At 33.7% G+C, this 22904-nt stretch overlaps 3 protein-coding genes and 1 pseudogene across 3 annotated transcripts; all 4 read left to right on the top strand.

Annotated features, from left to right (window-relative positions):
* The first annotated feature begins 234 nt into the window (after positions 1–234).
* Positions 235–1165, top strand: LOC145630386 (calmodulin-like protein 3 pseudogene; annotated as a pseudogene).
* Positions 1166–3110: 1945 nt separating this feature from the next.
* Positions 3111–8244, top strand: LOC145630385 (spliceosome-associated protein 130 A-like). The gene is made up of 4 exons (XM_081682647.1): positions 3111–6170; positions 6333–6824; positions 7077–7577; positions 8201–8244. The coding sequence occupies exons 1-3, from the start codon at positions 3177–3179 to the stop codon at positions 7212–7214; spliced, it is 3624 nt and encodes a 1207-aa protein (XP_081538773.1). The 5' UTR covers positions 3111–3176; the 3' UTR covers positions 7215–7577; positions 8201–8244.
* A 4319-nt stretch (positions 8245–12563) lies between these two features.
* Positions 12564–13853, top strand: LOC145630384 (MLP-like protein 31). Its single transcript, XM_081682646.1, has 2 exons — positions 12564–12796; positions 13541–13853. The coding sequence occupies exons 1-2, from the start codon at positions 12610–12612 to the stop codon at positions 13807–13809; spliced, it is 456 nt and encodes a 151-aa protein (XP_081538772.1). The 5' UTR covers positions 12564–12609; the 3' UTR covers positions 13810–13853.
* A 2509-nt stretch (positions 13854–16362) lies between these two features.
* LOC145630383 (MLP-like protein 31) lies at positions 16363–17560 on the top strand. Its single transcript, XM_081682644.1, has 2 exons — positions 16363–16599; positions 17003–17560. The coding sequence occupies exons 1-2, from the start codon at positions 16413–16415 to the stop codon at positions 17275–17277; spliced, it is 462 nt and encodes a 153-aa protein (XP_081538770.1). The 5' UTR covers positions 16363–16412; the 3' UTR covers positions 17278–17560.
* Positions 17561–22904: the final 5344 nt, after the last annotated feature.

The following is a 22904-nucleotide window of genomic DNA, read 5'->3' as shown; positions in this document are numbered from 1 at the left end:
AATTCTCCAAAAAAGCAGAAATAATTTAACTAACTAAATTAGTTGACATCTCGCTGACATCCGTATTATACTATTATATATAATGTCCCTATAATTGACCGACCAACCACATTTCTACACCATCATATATTTTAATTTCTCACCTCTGATTTTATTTTTGACTTGATTTTCAATGCTAAATAAATAACCACACTAATTTAATACCCCCCTTACCTCCACCTTTCACACCCCCACAAACATTTATAGGACACAAACCATAACATCTTTTGCCTCACAATCATTTCTCCAAAACAAAAAACTCAAAAACCTAACACTTGTTAACAAACCCACCAAAAAATGCCAACCATTTCCCTTTCTTTCCCTTCCCTTCTTAACACCCCAATTTCCTCTTATTTCCTCCCTACCACAACAAACACTACTCACACCACCTCCATCATCCCTCCACTCGACCCTCCTTCCCCTTCTCCCTCGCCGCCACCGCTCGAACAACAAACACAACAACAACCACAACAACCGCCGTCCACAAAGGCAATGGACGCGGTAGAGCTAATGCGAGTATTCCAAATGTTTGATCACAACGGTGACGGGATGATCACAATGGGGGAGTTACGTGACTCACTTACCAACATGGGGATCATTATCCCTGACTCCGACCTTACACAACTAATCGGTCGAATCGACGTCAATGGTGACGGATGTGTTGACAATAAAGAATTTCAGACACTTTACACGCTTCTTATGGAACGTGAGGTTGATGCTCAATCCGATGAGGAGGACATGAAGGAGGCGTTCAACGTGTTCGATAAGAACGGGGACGGGTTCATCTCCGTTGATGAGTTAGGGTCCGTTCTCGGGTCCCTTGGACTTAACCAAGGGAGGAATTTGGAGGATTGTAAACTTATGATCATGAAAGTTGACGTGGATGGTGATGGTATGGTTAGTTTTAAAGAGTTTAAGAAAATGATGAAACAAGGTGGTTTTGCTAGTTTGAATTGATTAATTTGTTTTTAATTAATTTTTAGCTAGTTTAGAACATGATTTGCTAGCTAAATTTGTTAGCTAGCTAGTTCTTTGATTTCTTCATTGTTATTATTGCTTGATTTGTGGTGATTAGACTGAACACCGTTGGTGTATGTATATATGATGATGTTTGTTCATTGTGTAATGTTATTTCTTGTTGATTTGTGATTGTTATTTTTGGATGTTTATTTAGTGTTTACATCATGAGTTCGTTCATCGGATTTCTTGGATCTAAAGGTATCGGATTGAGTTTGGATCGGATATGGGTGGGTTGGGGTGGTTTATCATGGAATCACAAGAAGGATGGAGTAAGGTGTTGTTAGTTTGAGTCATTTGAATATTGGAGATTGTATTAGAAGAAAATTAATTAATGAAATATCTTTAAGCTAGGTGGTTATTATATGACATCTATCACTACAAGAATCCGTGCTTTTAACTTCTTAATATATTGACAGTCATAAAATTGGTAGCTAGGCATTCACGGTCATTAAAAACGCAAATGAAATCACATTGTATACATGTACATACGCATGTTGATGAAGTTTTTAGCTTAATTGGGCAAGAGCACAAGACCTTGTGAAAAGGTTCTTGGGAAATCAATCTTCCTTTTTTTGCATAATTTTCGCATATTAACTAATTAAACATGCAATTATGGTTAATTATGAGATCAATGGATTGAGAAATGTCAAACTAATTAAGGATCGATCCTAGAATAAAGAGATGCATGTGGATAGGAATATTAGAAATTTCTTTTGTTCTTTGATTCCTTTTTAATGTTTAGATTCTTTTTGACAGTTTTGCACAAGGGATTTTCTAATATAATTCTACGTTGTTTAATTATAGTTCCCAATCTTCCCATGTTCTTCTTTTATCAAGCAACAAGTAATTATAGAGATTTGAATGGATTATTTAGATTTATGCAACAAGTAATTTAAAAGCATGCATAGTGCAACTAACCTTAAATCCTCAAGTTTATATAGTGGGCTCGAAATGGTCGGTCCATTATTTTGGCAAAAGTCCATCTTGGTCCATTATCTACTACTCCGTACTAGCTTAATTTTACACAATAGAGTCAATAGTCACTCTACTTTTTTACACTTAGACCCTTTTCACTTCACCTTAAAAAATAATATTTATTAAAAATAATTTCAATTCACTAAAAATTAATTTCAATTTAGTAAAAATAAATCCAGTTTAGCAAAAATAATTGCAGTTCAATAAAAATAATTTCATTTCAATAAAAATCAGTAAACTTAAAAAGAAATATAATAGAAAATCAGTAAAAATAATTTCAGTTCAGCAAAAATATTTTTAGTTTAGCAAAAATAAGGTGAAGTGAACGGGGCCTAAAGAAGAGTTTGGGAGAACGGGTATTCATATTGTAATGTTCATTATTGAGTACAATGTTATAACTAAAATCAGTCACAATATTAGCCTCATTAAATTATATTTTTACTACTTAATAAGCTAATATGCTTATTCTTGTTTTGAATATTGAACATATACAAATAGCTTACCATTCTACTAGTCTTACAAATTTTTACTCATTTGTACAAATTACTTCCCTTACCTCGTTATTCAAATACAATTATTGCAAACTAATAATAGTTCAAATTACCATCAATCTAATTATTTGAGTGAAAAACAATTTTGCACTAGCGTATGTAAGTACATGACATTGTGACTATTTATTAGCAGACTCATAAACAAGAAACTCTATTAGCAACCTACCTTTTATAGAAATTTTCGGAATCAATGGGTAGATCATGTAAACTATAACTAACTTTTTTTCGGATAAAAGAACAGATTACTCGATCCATTCCCATCTCGCTCGTGATATATATAATATCTCGGTCATCCATTTCATATGCATATCCCATATTCGCACAAGGTTATGTGCCAGTGGCCATTTAGCCAATAAGCCCATGGATACCGAGGTTCCACATTACAATTGCTCTTACATAAGTTACATTACGTCATTACCCAAGAGAATAATCTTCGGACACAAGTCCATATAATACTACTACTACTCAAAAACTATAAATAAAAATCATCCTCTTCCTACAAAAAAATTAAGGGTTTATCATTTCTGTAAACGTTCCTCATTCTCTCTCCAAAAACCCTGCATTCTTCCTTCCTTTCTCTCTCACTTAACCATGATTCTCTACAGCTTAACCCTCCAAAAAACCACCGGAATTACTTCCGCAATCTCCGGCAACTTCTCCGGCGACAAAAACCCAGAAATCGCCGTCTCTCGTGGCAAACTCCTCGACCTTCTTCGCGTCGATGACAATGGTAAACTCCATACTTTACTTTCCGTCGAAATTCTCGGAATTATACGTTCTTTGACTCAATTTCGGCTTACTGGGTCTCAAAAAGACTACATTGTTGTGGGTTCTGATTCTGGTCGTATTGTAATCCTAGAATACAATAAAATCACCAATTCTTTTGATAAAATTCACCAGGAAACTTTTGGGAAATCGGGCTGTCGTCGGGTTGTTCCGGGTCAGTTTTCGGGTGTTGATCCGAAAGGGAGGGCTGTTATGGTAGGAGCTTGTGAAAAACAGAAGTTTGTGTATGTTTTGAACAGGGATTCTAGTGCTAGATTGACTATTTCATCTCCTATTGAGGCTCATAAGTCTTGTATGATAACTTATGCTATTTGTGGGGTTGATTGTGGGTTTGATAACCCGGTTTTCGCTGCGATTGAGATGGATTATAGTGGGGTTGATAAGGATTGTACAGGGCAGGCTGCAGCCGAGGCTCAGAAACATTTGACATTCTATGAACTTGATCTTGGTCTTAACCATGTTTCAAGAAAATGGTCTGAACCTATTGATAATGGGGCTAATATGCTTGTTCCTGTGCCTGGAGGCGGGGATGGGCCGGGTGGGGTGTTAGTGTGTGCTGAGAATTTTGTGATTTATAAGAATCAAGGGTATCCGGATGTTAGGTGTTTGATTCCTAGGAGGGTGGATTTGCCTGCTGAACGCGGGGTTTTGATAGTGTCTGCTGTAAAGCATAAGTCTATGCCGTTCTTTTTGCTGCAGTCGGAGTATGGTGATGTATTTAAGGTCACTTTAGAGTGTGGGAATGAGGGTGTTTCGGAGTTGAAGATTAAGTACTTTGATACGATTCCTGTAACGTGTTCTATGTGTGTTATTAAGCCTGGTTATCTGTTTGCTGCTTCTGAGTTTGGTGATCATGCTTTGTATCAGTTTCTGGACATAGGAGATGAGCCTGATGTTGAGTCTTCCTCTGCTAGGATGACAAAATTAGAGACTGAGGAAGGTTTTCGACCAGTGTTTTTCCAACCTAGGAGGCTTAAGAACCTAGTAAAAGTTGATATAGGTCACAGTTTAATGCCAATAATGGATATGAAAGTGGTTAATCTTTTTGAGGAAGAAACTCCACGGATATATGCTCTTTGTGGTCAAGGTCCTCGTTCATCTTTAAGGATTCTGAGGCCTGGTTTAGAAATTACGGAAATGGCTACCTCGTCACTTCCAGGTGTGCCAAATGGAGTTTGGACAATCAAGAAAAATGTCAATGATGAATTTGATGCTTATGTTGTAGTCTCCTTTACTACTGCTACTCTTGTACTTTCAATTGGTGAGACAGTTGAAGAAGTTAGTGATAGTGGATTTTTGGATACTACTCCTTCTCTTGCTGTAGTTTTGATGGGTGATGACTCTCTTATCCAATTCTATCCTAGTGGTATTAGGAACATTAGGGAAGATGGGCGCATTAACGAGTGGAGTACCCCAGGAAAAAAGAAAATTGTTAAGGTCGGGTACAACAGTCATCAAGCTGTCATTGCATTGAGTGAGGGAGAGCTCATCTACTTTGAGGTGGATATTACTGGTAAGTTAATGGAAGTGGAGAAATGCAAAATGCAAGGAGATGTAGCGTGCTTAGACATTGCCCCAGTTCCAGCAGGAAGGGAAAGGTCCCGCTTCCTTGCTGTTGGAACTTATGATAATCTTATTCGCATCATGTCATTGGATCCAAACGACTGTATGCAAATGCTGAGTATGCAAAGTGTTTTCTCGCCCCCTGAGTCTCTTCTATTCCTCGAGGTTCAAGCATCGACAGGGACCGAGGATGGTGCTGGTCATCATGCCAATCTTTTCCTAAATGCTGGTTTGCAGAATGGTATGTTGTGTAGAACAGTTGTGGACATGGTAACTGGTCAACTTTCTGATATTCATTCCCGATTTATAGGACTTAAAGCTCCAAAACTTATTTCAATAACTATTAGAGGTCAGCATGCTGTACTATGCTTATCAAGCCGGCCTTGGCTCGGATACATTTATCAGGGACAATTTCTCTTAAGACGTCTGACAAGCAACACTCTTAAATTTGCTGCCTCTTTTTCATCTGGTCAATGTGCAGAGGGTGTAATTGCTGTTGCTGCAGATTCACTTAAGGTGTTTACTGTTGAGAGGCTTGGTGAAACATTCAGTCAAACTATAATCCCTTTAAGATACACACCTAGGAAATTTGTGCTTCATCCCAAGCAAAAACTTCTGGTGATCATTGAGAGTGATCAACGAGCATTAACCGCTGAAGAACGTGAAGCTGCACGAAAGGAATGCTTCAGGACTGGAATGGATGATAATGGTAATGTTGAAATGGAAAATGCTCATGAAGATGATGACAGTCAGGTATCTGATGAGCAGTATGGTTATCCAAAGCTAGAGAAAGCAAAATGGGTTTCGTGCATAAGAGTCCTTGATCCAAGAACAGAGGAAACAATATGTTGCCTGGAGCTTCAGGATAATGAGGCTGCATTTAGCATTTGTACTGTTAATTTCCATGACAAGGATTATGGGACTTTATTCGCAGTAGGAACAGCTAAGTCGCTCCAATTCTCCCCCAATAGATCATTTGATGCTGCATATATTCACATTTATCAATTTGTTGATGGTGAAAAACTGGAGCTTTTGCATAAGACTCAAGTCGATGATGTCCCGTTGGCTCTTAGCCAGTTTCAGGGAAGATTACTTGCAGGGATTGGATCAGTCCTTAGGCTTTATGACTTAGGCATGAAGAGACTGCTCAGGAAATGTGAGAACAAGATGTTTCCTAGCACGATTACTTCTATACACACCTATGGCGGTCGTATTTATGTAGGTGACATGCAGGAGGTAAGCTGTTTGTTTATTCTAAAGTTTTGCTAATATGAATGGCCGTAATTTGCTCACTTTCTATTCTACTTGCATAATCATGATTCATGAATGTGCATATTTTCCTTATTCTACTTGGCAGTGTTTGATTTTGTCTGACTTGTTTATTATGTCGTTTTGCAGTCATTCCATTATTGCTATTATAGACGGAACATGAACGAGCTCTACATAGCTGCCGATGATTTTTATCCTAGATGGCTTACTGCATCACAGCATATAGATTTTGATACAATGGCAGGTGCTGACAAGTTTGGAAATGTATTCTTTGTTCAGCTTCCACAAGACATCTCCAGTGAGATTGATGAGGATTCAACTGGTAGGAAAAAATCTAAAAAGAAGAGTATGCTCAATGGAGACCCTAAAAAAGTGGAGGAGATAATCCAGTTTCATGTTGGCGATGTAGTATCAAGTTTGCAGAAGGCGTCTCTAGCCCCTGGTGGCAGAGAATGCATCATTTATGGTACTATGATGGGAAGCGTGGGATCATTTCTTCCTATTGCCTCTCGCGATGATGCTGACTTCTTTTCTCACTTGGAGATGCATATGAGGCAAGAGCATCCTCCTTTGTGTGGCAGAGATCATATGGCCTACAGATCTGCATATCTTCCTGTTAAGGTTAATTTGTTACATCCTGATTCTCCTCTTATTTTAGCCTTATCTGCTGTTGTTTTTCATGTAGTTGATCTGATCTTTTCTTTTTATTTGACTTGGTCTAGCGGGAAGGACTTAGATGGCGGACCACTTAGCAGCAAGTGATTGACATCTTTTTTAATTTTACACTCGGTGTTAGTTTCTGCAAGTCTTTATGATCGATTTTTAACTGATAGTTCTTTGACAAATGTATATATGTTATGAATGATTGTGTAGGGTGTGATCGACGGTGATCTATGTGAGCAATTTCCTACACTGCCAATGGATATGCAGAGGAAAATTGCAGATGAATTGTACAGCAGTCCTGTGGAGATTCTGAAGAAACTTGAACAAATCCGAAATACAATAATTTGAGGTAGTTCACTTAGAAGGTAATACAGATCTCTGTGTCATTGTGTGAGAGTTCACTGCATCCCTATTTTCTCAAATGATAACACTCTGAAAAGTATCATGTGTTGTTTGAAGGTAAGACAAAGTGTAGCTTTTTTTGCACAAATTGACATGGTTTAGAAATCTTGCTGTAATTGCTCTTTAACACATATTTATGCTCTCTGACTGTGTGTTGCATTGTACGGAGTAACACATAAACAGACACTGCAACTTCTAGCTTGCATTGCAAATAGTGTCATCAGGGATTAGCATGGATTGAACTCGAATCAGTTTGTTCTGTTAAAGGAGATTCTTGGGAAAAAGAAAAAAGATACAAGTGAAATCAAGGTATTCTTAGAAGACATTTATTTGGTAATTGAGCTTTAGCTTTAATTTATTGCACACTCACTAATCTGGGTGAGGTATAGTACATCCAAGAGGTTTGTTTTGCTGTGACTGCTTGGCAATTAGCATTGCTGGTATTTTGGAGGCAATTAGCTCTGGCAACTATTTTTGTGACACTATTGCAGAAAACTATCAATAATTTCTGAAATAAGCATATTTAGAAAGTAGTTACTGATTTGGATTTATGACTATTATTGAAAGGAATGAAAGGTATCCGGTTAAGCAAGTCGGAGTGTAGGAGAAAACAACGTTAACATAGAGATATCCTACGGAGTAATTAATTACATAGTTACATATATAATACAACTTTGTTCTCCTAATCTCCCCACCTTATTTTCACCCATTTCTAGTTTGAAAAGTTCATACAAAATAGAATAAGTCTAGACAGATTAAATAAAATTATATTAGTGATAATAAGTTTAGATTAGTTCAGATAATATACTACAAGGTCTCTTTCACACATTTGTCTTGGTTTTGACTCTTTTGAGGTTTTCATAAATTTCGTTTATAATAATATTTAACATGTAGTCATATACTCGTACTTATACTTGCTCTTGTTCGTATAGGTTAGAAGCTAAGTTTGGATGCTAAGACCAACGGAGTATTAGGGGTCATGCTATTAGTTTATATATGGGATTGAGTATTAAAATACAAGTTGAGTTGTTTTTCACTCCCAATGGTAATACTCAACTTAGCAACTCATATGATTTATAATTTTCCAATAATAAGACTCGCATTTAAGTATACTTATGTCACTTTCCATTGGACCCACCATATGCAATTATTTTGTTTGCATCTTTTTTATTTGAGGGATTGTTGGCTTGTATTTAAAAACAAATTAAACAACTATAAAATTAATATAATAAGGCCCACAATTTTTGTCAATTGAGATTTAAGTTGAGTATCTAAGTTTAGATATCAACTTATTGGTATTCTTCGCAAAACAACTCTATCTCTCCTAAAAAATACTACTAGAGTCCACCATTGGAGATGGTCTTATTAACTACCGGTTAAAAAAAGAAAAAAAAAAATATATATATATATATATATATATATATATATATATATATATATATTATTGACTACTTTTTCATCGGCATTCGGCACTATGCAAACACAACAACGCTTATTTCATTACAATCGGTACACGAGCAACATTTATGATTATAAATATAAGGTACGTGCTACGTGCTGATAGTGATATGAAAAACAATTGGCCTAAGAGCAACTAACACTTACGATTATAAATAACAATAAGGATTGATCAAGTCAAGGTCGATCGTTGATCATAGCTTTCTGATGGTATCATGAAAATCGTACATGATATTCTCCTTTAACTAATTGAATTGATCCCAGATATTCTCTCCTTGATTCTAACCTCGTAATCTCGTATAACCTTTGTTACAATTATTATAGTCGTGTAATCTCACTCTCTGAAATATGTAACGTAAGGATATTTAATTTTCCATTAAGGATATTATATTATAACACATGATTTGCAAAATGTTAAGCAAGCTATGATCAAGGCTTGTCCTTGACTTGATTGAAACTTTTATATATATATATATATATATATATATATATATATATATATTCGGGTGTAAAATGCATCAATCATTTATTACAAATAAAAGCAATTTTATTGGAAAAAAATTATAAGAATTAATTTTTATGTTTTGACCTAACTTGAACCCCATGTATGATGTATCCGCCACTGCCTTCGAGTATCTGGTCTAGATCGGGTTTCAAGTCGAATACTCGAATATGGATCAGTTTTTTTAGATCTCAATATGTACTTTTCAAATACTACGTATGTGAGAATTGCCATAATTTTTATTCATATATAACTAATGATTGATGTTTGTTCACATATAAACAAAAATTAAAACTTTCATCAAAATGATAAAAAATATATGTTTTTTTTAATTCTGATTCAGACAAGAATTAGTAAATTATTGCAATATTAGAAGATCCTTCAATAACAAGATATCAAAACTATTCAACCACTTGGGGGAAAAACCCCTAATTAAAAAGTTGAGCTGGGTCACATGACACATGATTTATTGACTAAGTTGTATCACATGAATCACGTCCTACTAATCTACTATACAAAATTCATCATTAATTCTATAATTAAGAGTCTAAAAGTTACAGTAATTAGCATAATCCAAATCATTGAGACAATGTAGGTAAGCTAGGCCAAATGCTGACGCAGCGGCAGTCATATAGCACCATGCCACCATGTAAGTTAATAGAGTAATACAAAATTAATTACGGAGTATATATTTCGATATATTTCATATCATCAGGTGCCTTTTAGGTGGGAAATGACAAAATGTGGTTTCAGATAAGACATTTCATAAACCAAATCTTAGCGTAAACCATAATATTATTGAAATCTATATCTATATCATATATTAAAAGACGTTTTTAAATCAGTATATGTGACACGTGTCACTCTCCTCATTTTGATTCTTGATTATATGTGACACGTGTCAGTATCCTCATTTCGTTTCTAATTTTATGCATGCCATCAACTTATTTTTAAAAAATACCAATGCGAGATTTGAACATGCGATCTCCAATTCAACACACTCAATGTCTTACCACCAAGCTATGTTATACTTCAATATATTGATGTTTAGTGAAAGACAATAATAACAAATTCAATTACAAGATTTAATAATTGATTCATAAATTAAATTTATGTATATAAATGGTTAGCTATATATGCAATGACCCGGGGCATTGTCCGGACCCAAATACTAGTAATAAGATTACACTAAAACAAGATTTTAGCTGGAACTCTTTGTATTTGTATACTTTTTTTTTTCCATGCATTTGTGTGTGTATGCGCGCAAATTATATGCCCAAGATGTTCATACAAAACCTACGGTGTGTATGTGTAAAGGATTTGATCAAATCATATTTGTTGTCATTTTTTTTTTTTTTTTTTTTTTTGAAGCCTGTTGTCATTGTTTATAGTTAGTAATTCTTTGATTCACTCTTTAGGTTGATAGTCAAGGATATCTCTTATTCTTAGCCAATATATCTAGACAAGTAATCAAATGTATCTAGTCGTGTTACATTGCTTACTCGTGTACTATATATACTCATAGAATTACATCAATATAATTAACCTTTCCAACATTCTCTTTCTCATAACTCTATCATGGTATCATGATAGTGACCATATTCATTCATGCTACCTTCCCTCTCGAAAAGCTTTAAACCCGAATCAAATTTCCTCTCAACTCTTTTAGCACCCCGTATTCATATACCAAGAGATGGTAATTATCTTCTTTTTTTTTTTTTTTTTTTTTTTTTTTTTTTTTTTTTCTCTAAACCTCTTATGGAGAAACAATCTCTTTTCGACACCCTATAATTTATCTACCAAGTGTTGTCGAACATAAACTCAATTCTCCAAACCCCCCCCCCCCCCTCTTAAGGGGAAACAATCCCCTTTTGGCTTACATAGTCTATCTACCAATTGTTGCCAAATATAAACTCACTTCTCCAAAGTTTTATGGAAATCTTCAAACTCTTTTCTTTCAATATACTAAATGTAATTCTTCTCCAGTTCTCCTATAAAAATGATCAAAATTCTCAATTCCCCTCCCCCCTCCTTGAGTTAAAGACTCCTACCCTACTTCACGCATGCAATTCCTCCTTCAAAAAAAACTCCTACCCTGCTTCACACACATGCAATTCCTCCTTCAAAAAAAATCTTTTAACTCCCAATTTGATATGTACTACTCTCAATTGAAGAACCACTAACATCTTGAAGTGACAATCAACAATCAAGAACATTCATTTTACAAGATTGTACTTTTCCTTTGGCCGTCCATGTTGCGGGGGACGTGTAAAGGATTTGATCAAATCATATATATTAATATTGTTTATAGTTAGCAATCCCTTGATTAACTCTTTAGGTTGATAGTCAAAGATATCCCTTATTCTTAGCTAATGTACCTAGACAAGTAATTTAATGTATCTAGTCGTGTTATATTGCTTACTAATGTACTATATATACTCATAAAATCACATCAATATAATTAAACTTTCTAACATTATCTTTCTCATAACCCTATTAGTATTTGCACATCAAAACATAGCCGCACAATCTACATATTTGCAAATGTCAACTAGCTTAACTAGCAAAGTCCTATCATCACAAAAACCCTTAAAGCTAAATCAATTCTAGATATTTTTTTTTTTTTTCACTTTTATCTCAACATGTATAATTAAAATTATGAATTTTGGTGATAACATGTACTCCGTAGCAAATTTTAATTTGTTATTAGCATGAATTTCTACACTGTAGTTACTTCGTAGCACATAAGCAACTCTCCATAATGCTTCTACCAACCGAAAAAGTACAATTACACCATGACAAGTTCTTGAAACAAATAAAAATTTCATCAACAATTTATTTTAGTTAAAATAATTAATTTTTTTTTTTTGAATAGCAGTTAAAATAATTAAGTTTAGATATGATCAATTGAGTAAATTTGATTAAAAATACACAAACTTTTAAATAAAACGGATGTTCAGTAAATTACTGAACATCCATTATAAAGTGACAATAAAAGGCGCAAAAGTTACACTTAAACACACAAAAGTTACTCTAAATAAATAAATTGTACTAATAAGAAATGAAGTCTATTTGATTAAAGTGGGCCACTCAAGCCCTTTTTTCTTACCTACTAATTAAAAAAATAATTGATTAAATAATTAAAAAAACGAATTAATTTGGCAAACGCAGATTGGTCGTACATTAATATAAACAAAATTAAATAATGTGACTATGTAAGTACTCGTAATATGTTGCCCTTGCTTATATTGGAAATTCCTCTATAAATTGGCACCTTATTATATTGTACAATCAATTTACTCATCACCAATATTACTTCCTCTACACTATTAGTGAGCATATCTATCCAACAAAAAAAAAAAAGCAAGTGAGCATCTTATAATGGGTATTAAAGGGAAGTTGGAAGTTGAAGTAGATATAAAATGTCATGGTGATATATTCCATGAACTATTTAGTAGCAAGCCACACCATGTCTCCAACATAACACCCTCAAAAATTCATGGTTGTGATGTGCATCACGGCGAATTTGGCAAGCCTGGCTCTATTATTTTCTGGAATTACACCCTCGGTATTTTTTTACCATCATCATTACAATTTATATATATAGACCATTATACACACACACGTTGTCTAACCATTATATAGACCTAGCTATCTTCTTCGTAACTAATTTACTTATTTATCTATTGAAGAAATAATCATTAAAACATTATGATAATCATATACAGTCGCCCATTATTATAAATTTTTACTTTGAAGTAGGTTATTGTGCATTTGATTTTTTCATATATATTACAATTTGTCCCAATGATTATTATTATTATTTTTTTTTTTGTCAAAATCGACTATTGATAATACAACCACGAAACGTATAATAATTTGTTTTTTTTATTTGTGATGGTGGTTTTATACCTTTACTATTTTTCTATTGTTCAATAAAGTAATAAACTAGCTCATATTGTATATGGTATTAAATTATTAATCAATCAGCACACATCACGATAAACTAGCTCATATTGTATATGGTATTAAATTATTAATCAATCAGCACACATCACGGTCATTAAAGATAATCAACCCATGCTTGAACATGTGTGAATACTGAATAGCGTATCTTGTCAAATAAAAAAAAAGTGTGAATAGTGTATAATTTAAAATAAAAATGTAGCAACTAAATATAAACAAAGTAAGCTAATGCGAGTATTAATTACATTGTTTTGTGTATCTCGATAAATTCATTGTCTCACTTTAATTTTTACACTATACACTATATATGCAATCTTTATTCAAGATGCTCACTTTACAATTACAGATGGTAAAAAGTGTGTTGCAAAGGAGCTAGTGGAAGCAATTGACGAGAAGAACAAGTTAGTGAGATTCAAAATCATTGAAGGAGATCTTCTTAATGAGTTTAATAGCTTCACTATCATTGTACAAGTGATTCCAAAGGATCAAATAACTGCGGTTATGTGGGCTATCGAGTTTGAGAAGAAGCACGATGAAGGACACTACCCTACTAGAGTAATGGACTTTTGCGTTGAGGTCACTCGAGATATCGAGGCTCATCACCTCAAACCATGATTAGCAGCCGATGGGGCGCGCACATACATCTGTTAAAGTGCGTGTCATAAACATGTGTACGAGTATGTATCATCTTCATCTATTGTATTCAATAAAATGGTACATTTTCGATTGTAGAAAATATGATGTGTTTCGATTGGACTCGTGTGTCTACTTAAGAGTGTGCGATAAATGTATGATATGAATGTATATCTTTATCGATCTATTGTTTGCAATCAATAAACTTCCGAGTGTAGAAATTATGATGTATTGAATAACGTTGTTTAAATTGCTGTTTATTGTAAGTACTTGTTAAGCAATAATAAGTCAATAAGAAGTAAATTATGCATGAATATGGACTATTGAGTATATAATTTTGATGTGATCTATGCCATGCTGCATGCATGTGTGATATAATATAATTATTAAGTAATAAAAATGAAATGAGAGAGCTAAAAATCATTTTTAGATTAGAAAAAATAAAATCAATTGAGCAGGGTAAAAATTTAATTAACTGAAAATAATGAATAAAATCAAGAATGTTGAATGATAATACTATATTAGACAGTAAACGTTACGTTATATTTTAGTTTGTTCTCAACTCTCGTATACTAGACATTTTTCCTAAATCTATACTAATATATTAAAAGACTTTACTAAAAACGTCTAGGCACCACGTAAACTCCCTCATTTTGTCATGTCACTTACTCAATTTCTTATCATGTCACTTACTCAATTTCTTATTATGCCACATCATCCACTCAACACCTTAATATGCCATGTCATCCACACAACCAACAATACTCCATGTTGTCTCAACTATATTGGAAAAAATATATGGATGAGAAAGTTCGATCACTTGACTTCTTTAAAGAAAGGTTATTGTTCAATTATGATTTAACCTTGCACAATAAATAATATTATACTATAAAGTATTGAAGACACATACTACATATACATTAGATGCTCTAAAAATTAGCAATTGCACAACTATAAAAGTAGTAACCCAGGGCAACGCCCGGTCTACTCACTAGTTTCTCTTGAAATCGGGAGGAAAGCTCTAACTACTTGAGCTGCTATCCCTCACCCTCTCTATACACTAGACATTGAAATAATGAATCTTAAATATTGGTCTTTGGACAACTAGTCTCAAATATTGGATCACAAATCTACATCACACTGAATACATGGTAGTAACTAGTAAGTCCATCTCATCCAATAATTGCTGAGTATAATTATTTCTATTATGGATTTAATATACAAAAATTATACGCGTAGTGTACATGAGCTTTTTTTTAATTATTTGTATATTTATTGTTTGCAATTTGTGACCACTGTACATGATCAGCGCTTAATGGGTCTAAATTTGTTTTCTTTTGAGTTTGATAAGTGTTTAATAATTCACAACTAATCAATAATGAATCGATTTTGATTTGTCAATGATTATAAATTAATAATGAATGATTGTTTGACAACTGATTAATTAGGACATTAATCTTTTTTTTTTTTTTTTTTTTAACTCCAATATAAAATAATTAGATTCTTATAAAACGTGTACCTTTTTTTTTCTTTCTCTTGTCCGAAAAAGCATTCTCCCTTTTATCAAACAAATTAAAATTAACATCTTACGGAGTAGTATTGGCGTTTTGCTTATAAAAATATACGAATTTTCTTTGAGGTTTATTGAACCTAGTTAATTTTATGAATTTATTCTTTACATACCTTGTTTTGAAAAAGTAACATTATTCAATTGACTGTAACGTATTCATATTCATTATTTTTTTTTCGTGTAATTGCTATACCAAAGCAAGATCAAACTTCTTTTGATCTACTCTGCTATTGATCAAAGTACTTTTAAATGGATTTGCTAATTTGTTAAAGTAACTATATTTGACAATTAGTTACAATCATTTAATTTAATTAAATATTAGGTGAATAATAATGTTAATTTGATGGTATAATACCTCTAGCTGAATCTTCTTCAGTAGTGAATGAATATGACGGTTGAGCATTAATAATGTAAATAGGTAATATATAAGTTTTTATAAACTACAATATATGGTTTGTCCTTTGTACACGACATGACAATACGATACGAACCGGCCACAAATATATTGGGTTTGTGTCCAAGGTTTTCGACATGTGTTTAATTAAATGAGTCAACATGACACGACACTCTTTCTTTAAAAGGTCGAATTATTGTTAAGATTCCCAACACAAAATTAACATGACTTAACACACTTAAGGAAAAAAAAAAAAAAAAAAAAACCCTAATAAATTATGGAAATTTTGATAAATTTATTGAATGAGGCTAATACTTTTTTTCATATAACACGAGACGAGCCAAACACGAAAAAAGCGAATTAGTGTCAAGAGTTTCCGATAAGATTAATTAAATATAATTAATATATTAGTGTGGTCGACAAAAGAAGATATCAGTTGTTGCCGATAATCAGCCATATCATAGAATACAAATAAATATATAATTAATATATATAAATATTTGGCCTTTCAGAATAAAATATACAAGGTAATATTTAATGCGCTTATAAAAGGGAGCTATTAACACAAATAATTGGTCAACAAATCTCTAATTTTGTTTGCACTACTCTACTCTCTCAAAAATGGGCATCAAAGGGAAATTGGAAGTGGAAGTTGATATAAATTGTCATGGTGATATTTTTCATGAAATTTTTAGCACAAGGCCTCACCATGTCTCAGACATGTCACCCTCAAATATTCATGCTTGTGATGTGCATGACGGTGAATTTGGCAAGCCTGGCTCTATCATTAATTGGAACTATACCCTCGGTAATTTTCAATATCCATTATTACAATTATATGATGTTTGTACGTAGTATATGAATTTCTTTGACTAGTTTAGCATAATTATGTGGAATTTTGTTATAATCATATAATTATAGTTGTCAATCATTATTAAGCTTGTGCGTTGACAAACATGATAAACATATGTCTGCTAAAAAAGAATGGAGGAAGTACTATTAATTCTTCCTCTTATTCGAATTAATTAATTGATTTAACTCCTTAATCAGGGCTATGTGTAATTAAGTAAGTTAAAAGGCTTATAATTAAATTAAGTTCGTTGAAAGGCTTGACTAGCTACAAAAATCAAACCTACTTCGCGCTATTTTAAAATTCAATTTGCATTCACATCAATAAATCTCAATAACGATGGTGATTCCATGAATTACAGACGGAAAAAAATGTGTTGCAAAGGAGCTAGTGGAAGTAATCGACGAGGAGAACAAGCTAGTGAGATTCAAAATCATCGAAGGAGATCTCCTAAACGAGTTTAAGACCTTCACTCTTACAGTCCAAGTGATTCCAATGGGTGACATAACCGGAGTGAAATGGACCGCCGAGTTTGATACAATTGATGATAAAGGGCATTATCCTACCAAGCTAATCGACTTTTGCATTGCAGTCTCTAGAGATATCGAGGCTCATCACCTTAAAGATGACAAGTGATCGACTAGCTCTACGTCGAAAATTAAACTACCGATCGATTGATGGCCTAAGGGTTATATCCGGGTGTGTTATTATCGTTTGTTGTATGCAATATGTTTGAATTTGCGAAATGTACAGCTGATCATAGAAGGCTGTTTATTTGCTGTTGTTTTATGTTTGATTGTGTGTATCTTAATAAAGTAATAAGTAATTGTACTTTATGTATGCAATATGAATATTTACACTCGGTGACTCCGATTCGTATTATTTATGAATTGATAAAAGATTTATCAGTTATGTTTCACGGAATTGACCTCAAGATCTCTTGGATTTTTTTTTTAGTGCTTGGAGAGCCACAAAGACAGATGATGAGTATTGACTCCAAGATCTCTTGGAATTTTGTCAACAACTATCATTTAAAATAACCACTTTTGATAACAATTACCTACTACTCCATATTTTTTTTTAGAACTAGCACAAGAACACAAAAAGTTTAAGTAGCACAACCATATTTAATTTTCCAACAAGAATCTCGGGTTGGTGGGGTTATAATGTTTCAATCAATTGCGGTAGAGACAATAATGAAATCCAATGCTTGAACACAATTATAGGTAAATTATCTTTAATTTCGCATTGTAGATGATTAAATTTCTCAATTGAATATTACAATTAGGGTTTATGTCAAAAAAAAAAAAAAAATAAATAAATTTAGGGTTCTACAAAATTAGGGCGGGAATTTGGTGCAATGAAATTGTACTTCCAATTTAGGGTTAATGTAGAGACAATTTTGTTAGTTTCATGTGGGTTTTTCGGGCAGATTTTTTATAAATTGGCCCTCTTTAATTAATCGGAGAGACTCTTATCGGAAAACCAAAAGTGGTAGTGCTACTCAAATTTTTTGCATTTTATGTCAGTTTTTTTTCAAAAATAAAATAAAATTAAGTAGTAGATTTTTCCAAAAGTGATCATTCAAATAATAGTTATTGACAAAATTTCCTATCAATTTTGTTCATTTTCAAGTTTCAGAACCAAAAAAAATTCATAAGTTTATCTACATTAAAGTAAAGGACAACCGACTTACCTTAGTTTTTTTTTTTTTTTGGTGAAGACTACCGACTTACCTTAGTGGGTAGATAGATATAACAATGTCTTATTAAGCATTATTAATTTGACTTTAGCATTACCCGGCAAAAAAGGCTACCTAAAATCATGGTCAACAAGGTGGATCTGATCTGATAGAGGCTAACATATATCATTTAGAAGTACAATGCATGCATGAATTCAGATGTAGCATGTGTGTATTAATTACTGCACATTTTTCTTGCAATTAATGTCGTTGCACGACATATGGAACTATGGAAGATATGGGCCATGTTTGGTAATTGACTTTTTAATGGCTTTTTTGTTAGCTTTTGGCTTTTTTAGGTGGCCAAACAGCCAAAAAATGTGTTTGGTAATTGGCTTTTTAGTCAGCGAAAAAGCTGGCTTTTAAGCCAAAATGAAAAAGCTGCTTTGAGTAGCTTTTTTGTTGGCTTTTGGCTTGTTGACCCACAAATTATCTAATAAACAACCAACAACCAACAATTAATTTACCAAACACTTTTATAAACAGCCAATTTCAAAAGCCATTATAAACAGCCAAACATTCCAGCTAGTCAAACAAGCCAAGTGAGCTAGCCAATCGCCAACAGCCATTTGCCAAACAAGGCCATGATTCGCAAAATATGGCTGTTTAACAATTCACCAATTAAGATTTAGAATCATGCATAATAATATCATAAATGTAACTGGACGATTTTATGGTAGCCATGTTACTTGATTTTTTTTTTTTTTTTCTTTTTTCGAATATCTTTGACGGATTCCGACATGATTTTTCCAAGACAATAAAAGCCACTTCCAAGGCAAATCTTCTATATATCCATTACCTGTAATCTTCATGTATCCAAAATTAATTTACTATATCAATAATTAAAAAAAAAAAATTGGAAGAAAAAAATTCTTCTTTATTTATTTGTTGCCAATAATACAAACTTACAAAGCACTATATATTTTAAGTAAAATAATGCTCTAAAATAATCCAATTAAAATCTTCTAATTATTCCTGGTTCGTTATGATGTAGTCAATCCACCATTATTAGATCACTACCGTTAAGGTTCTGTCCACTTCACCTTATTTTTGGTGAATTGAAATTATTTTTATTGAAATGAAATTATTTTTGCTGAACTTAAATTATTTTTATTGAATTGAAATTAATTTTATTGAACTGTAATTATTTTTTGCTGAACTGAATTTATTTTTACTAATTTTCTATTATATTTCTTCTTTATTAGGAAAATGAAAGTAATGCAACTAATTTAAAACTTCCTTATTAGGAAAGAGATGCAACTAAAAAAAATAGAGGAAGTATTAAATTTGTAATTGAAAAAAAGTTTTTATGACTTTTTTTAAAAAAAATTAAAGAAGGCTAACCTTGGTAATTAAAATCATACTCACTCCGTCCTCTTTTGATAGTCCCTTATGGACAAATTTTAGTCCCACAATGTTCACCCCATTTGCTTTTTCCAACAACTATTAATATTAATTTTTTACCAAAATTCCCTCCAATTTGCAACAATATTTGTGCAAATTTAACTTTCTCGTGTAAATTTTGTTTTCTCATATACTTTTATTAATTTCTCTCTCTAATTTTTTGCATACCCAATATCAATTTACTTTTTCAATGTACTTTAACTATTCTTTTTTGTGTTTACTAATTACCGTGAAAAATGCCCATAAGGGACTATCAAAAGGGGACGGAGGGAGTAGGTTTTAGTTGAAACAATTTATTGTTTGTCGACATTGTCATTTTCTTTTATGATAAATAATACTTGTAGGAAAAAAAAAAAAGTAGAACACAAAATAATCGTTGAACAAAAATATGGAACTGCATTCCAGGAACAAAATAAACCGTAAAAGATAAATGATGACAGCATAACAAATTTTGGATGAAGATTAATGTTTGATATAGTATATTTACAATAATGCATTAATCAAGCAATTTCATTGGAATATTTAGTGCTTGTTATTATTGACAATGAAATAATATAGAAGATTGATATAATAATATGCTTGAGCTTGACATATTTAGATTTGCTTTGGATGTGGTTTTATTTTTTAATTTTTTTTCCTTGGCAAAATCAGCACCTTTATTTTAAACCACACTACAAAACAACTAATTAAGTTGGATAATGATGGACGTTTAAACAACTAGAGTATTCTCATTGATTGATATAGACATTAGACAATTTTTTTTTTTTTTTTTTTTTTTTTTTGGTGAGAACTAGGGGCAAGCCCCAAAAAGGAATAACAAACTAAGCAAGCTAGAAGGGAAAAACATAAAAAACAAAGCAGCACACAAAAAGAAAGGAAACAAAACAAAGTTAAAAAAAAAAAAAAAAGAACTACTGAGCTACAAAGCTCTTATTCAAACTAGCTCTAGAAGCTCTACTCCAACGGCACCATTCGATGCCTCGTTACACCCCGTAAGTCCTCCAATAAAACAGCACGAACGTCCTCCGGGACCGCCTCGAAGGTGACAAGCTTTTGGGTGGACGATGCTCCAAAGTTGGCTAACCAATCCGCCGCCCGGTTAGCTTCTCTGTAACAATGTCCAATAGAGAGTTCCCAATCTCTATTCGAGATCAGGGACTTGCATTTGCGGATGATGTGTAAAAAAGGAGAGTTAGTCGGAATTGGATCCACTAACATACGAACAATTGTCTCGGAATCAACAGTAATCTGAATTTTCCGGTGCCCTGCATTCCAAGCCAATGCCATGCCTCTCATAACTGCCAGAAGTTCAGCTTTAGTACTTGAGCAGATGCCACAATTCATAGCAAACATTTGGTGAAGCTCTCCCCTGTGCCCTCTGATCAGCCCTCCTGCCCCAGCTGGACCCGGGTTACCCTTAGATGCTCCATCCGTGTTCAATCTAACCCATCCTTCTCGAGGGAAGTTCCACCTAATTAGCATCTCTGTCCTCTTGCGTTTCTTAGGGAGATCCTGCAGCAAATTAGACTCGAAAGCTCTATTAATATCCCCAACTCTAGCATAGATGAAACTGACTTGGTCAAGAGGAATAGCTGACTCTCTCTCAAAACACCTTTCATTCCTTCACCTCCATAACCACCAACAAGTGGTGGCAAACATAACCGGCCAACCATCTAACTCTGCCTCCCTCATGTCTTTCAAATTTTCTATTAGCCAATTGCTACAATCATCAGTTTGCTAACGCAAATCAGACCCCCTTCCCAGCTTTCTCCAAATGACTTTGGCTGCAGGGCAATCTCTAAGTTTGTGACTCGTGTTCTCTTCCACATACCCACAAACATAGCACCTCGGGTCAGGGGTAAGATGTCGTAAGAATCTGTTCGAATTTGTCATTAATCTATCATGAGCAGCCAACCATAAAAAGAATCTTATTCTTTGAGGCACTCAGAGTTTCCAGATTTTCTCCCACTTGATGTCTTGACCTTCAGGTTGATTATTCTCCCTCTTAATGATTTGTAAAGCTGATTGGATAGTAAAACCACCCGAGGATGATCCGTTCCAATAAATACTGTAAACAGCCTCCTCATCCTTAATTAACTCATGGGAATGAATTTTCATCAAAACCTCCGCTGGAAGATAATTAGTAAAATGTTCAGTTAACCAGCCTCTACTCACATCCCACATCTCCCTAACCGTATAATTCAAGGAGAAGCTAGGAGGAGGAGTAGTAGTTAATTCTATCAAGGGAGTATCTGTAGCCCACCTCTGATTCCAGAATGAAGTTGATCGACCATTACCCACTGCTATATCAATCCCGCGCTTTAATTTAACACATCAATGTTATCAACCATACCTCTCCAAGTGTTCGATGAATCACTCTTGTGGGTAAACATCTCCACATCACATCTCCCTTTGCAGTATTTCTGCCGAATCACTCGAGACCACAAAGAATGGGGTTCTGCTAGGACTCTCCAACCTAATTTCGAAAGGAAAGCAGCATTCACCTGACGCATACTCTGAATTCCCAATCCACCATCCTTTTTTTGCCTGTTTATGGTTTTCCAGGAAACAAGATGCATTCTTTTTTTCTCTTCTATACTACCCCACAAGAAAGCTCGTGACTTAGCATCAATTCTGTCACAAATCCCTTTAGGAATCCTGGTGGTTTGCATGGTATAATAAGGGATAGAAGAGAGTGAGGATTGTATCAATGTGGCCCTTCCCGCAAGAGATAAGGTCTTGCTTTTCCAACCTGCTAGCTTCGAGTTAATCTTATCAATTAAAAATTGATAATTATCTTTTGTGACTCGGCCATTAATAGTAGGGACGCCTAAATACTTTCCAAAATCTTCCGTAGCCTCCATTCCCAATTCATTGCAAATAGCATCTCTAATATTAATGTTAGTATTGTGGGAAAAGTACACCCGACTTTTATCCACACTAACCTTACTGCCCGAAGCTCCACAAAACTCATTAAGGCATTTTTTCATAAGAACTGCTTGATCCATGCTAGCTTCACAGAAAAGGATTAGATCGCCGGCAAAGGCTAAATTTGAAATGGCCGGTCCACCAATGCTAGCTCGAGCCGGTTTCCACGCCCCCAAGCGACATTCTCTAT

The sequence above is a fragment of the Chenopodium album genome, chromosome 5 (genome assembly GCF_948465745.1).
Source record: "Chenopodium album chromosome 5, dcCheAlbu1.1, whole genome shotgun sequence".
Taxonomy (NCBI): domain Eukaryota; kingdom Viridiplantae; phylum Streptophyta; class Magnoliopsida; order Caryophyllales; family Amaranthaceae; genus Chenopodium; species Chenopodium album.
Note: the sequence above shows the minus strand (reverse complement) of the source record. Positions and strands in the feature narration are given on the sequence as shown.

Bases quoted from the DNA above. Each gene is read 5' to 3' on its own strand.
- LOC145630385 (XM_081682647.1), top strand. From the start codon at position 3,177: ATGATTCTCTACAGCTTAACCCTCCAAAAAACCACCGGAATTACTTCC. The intron at 6,171-6,332 runs GTAAGCTGTTTG...GTCGTTTTGCAG, and splicing joins ATGTAGGTGACATGCAGGAG to TCATTCCATTATTGCTATTA. The intron at 6,825-7,076 runs GTTAATTTGTTA...ATGATTGTGTAG, and splicing joins CTGCATATCTTCCTGTTAAG to GGTGTGATCGACGGTGATCT.
- LOC145630384 (XM_081682646.1), top strand. From the start codon at position 12,610: ATGGGTATTAAAGGGAAGTTGGAAGTTGAAGTAGATATAAAATGTCAT. The intron at 12,797-13,540 runs GTATTTTTTTAC...TTACAATTACAG, and splicing joins TTTCTGGAATTACACCCTCG to ATGGTAAAAAGTGTGTTGCA.
- LOC145630383 (XM_081682644.1), top strand. From the start codon at position 16,413: ATGGGCATCAAAGGGAAATTGGAAGTGGAAGTTGATATAAATTGTCAT. The intron at 16,600-17,002 runs GTAATTTTCAAT...CATGAATTACAG, and splicing joins TAATTGGAACTATACCCTCG to ACGGAAAAAAATGTGTTGCA.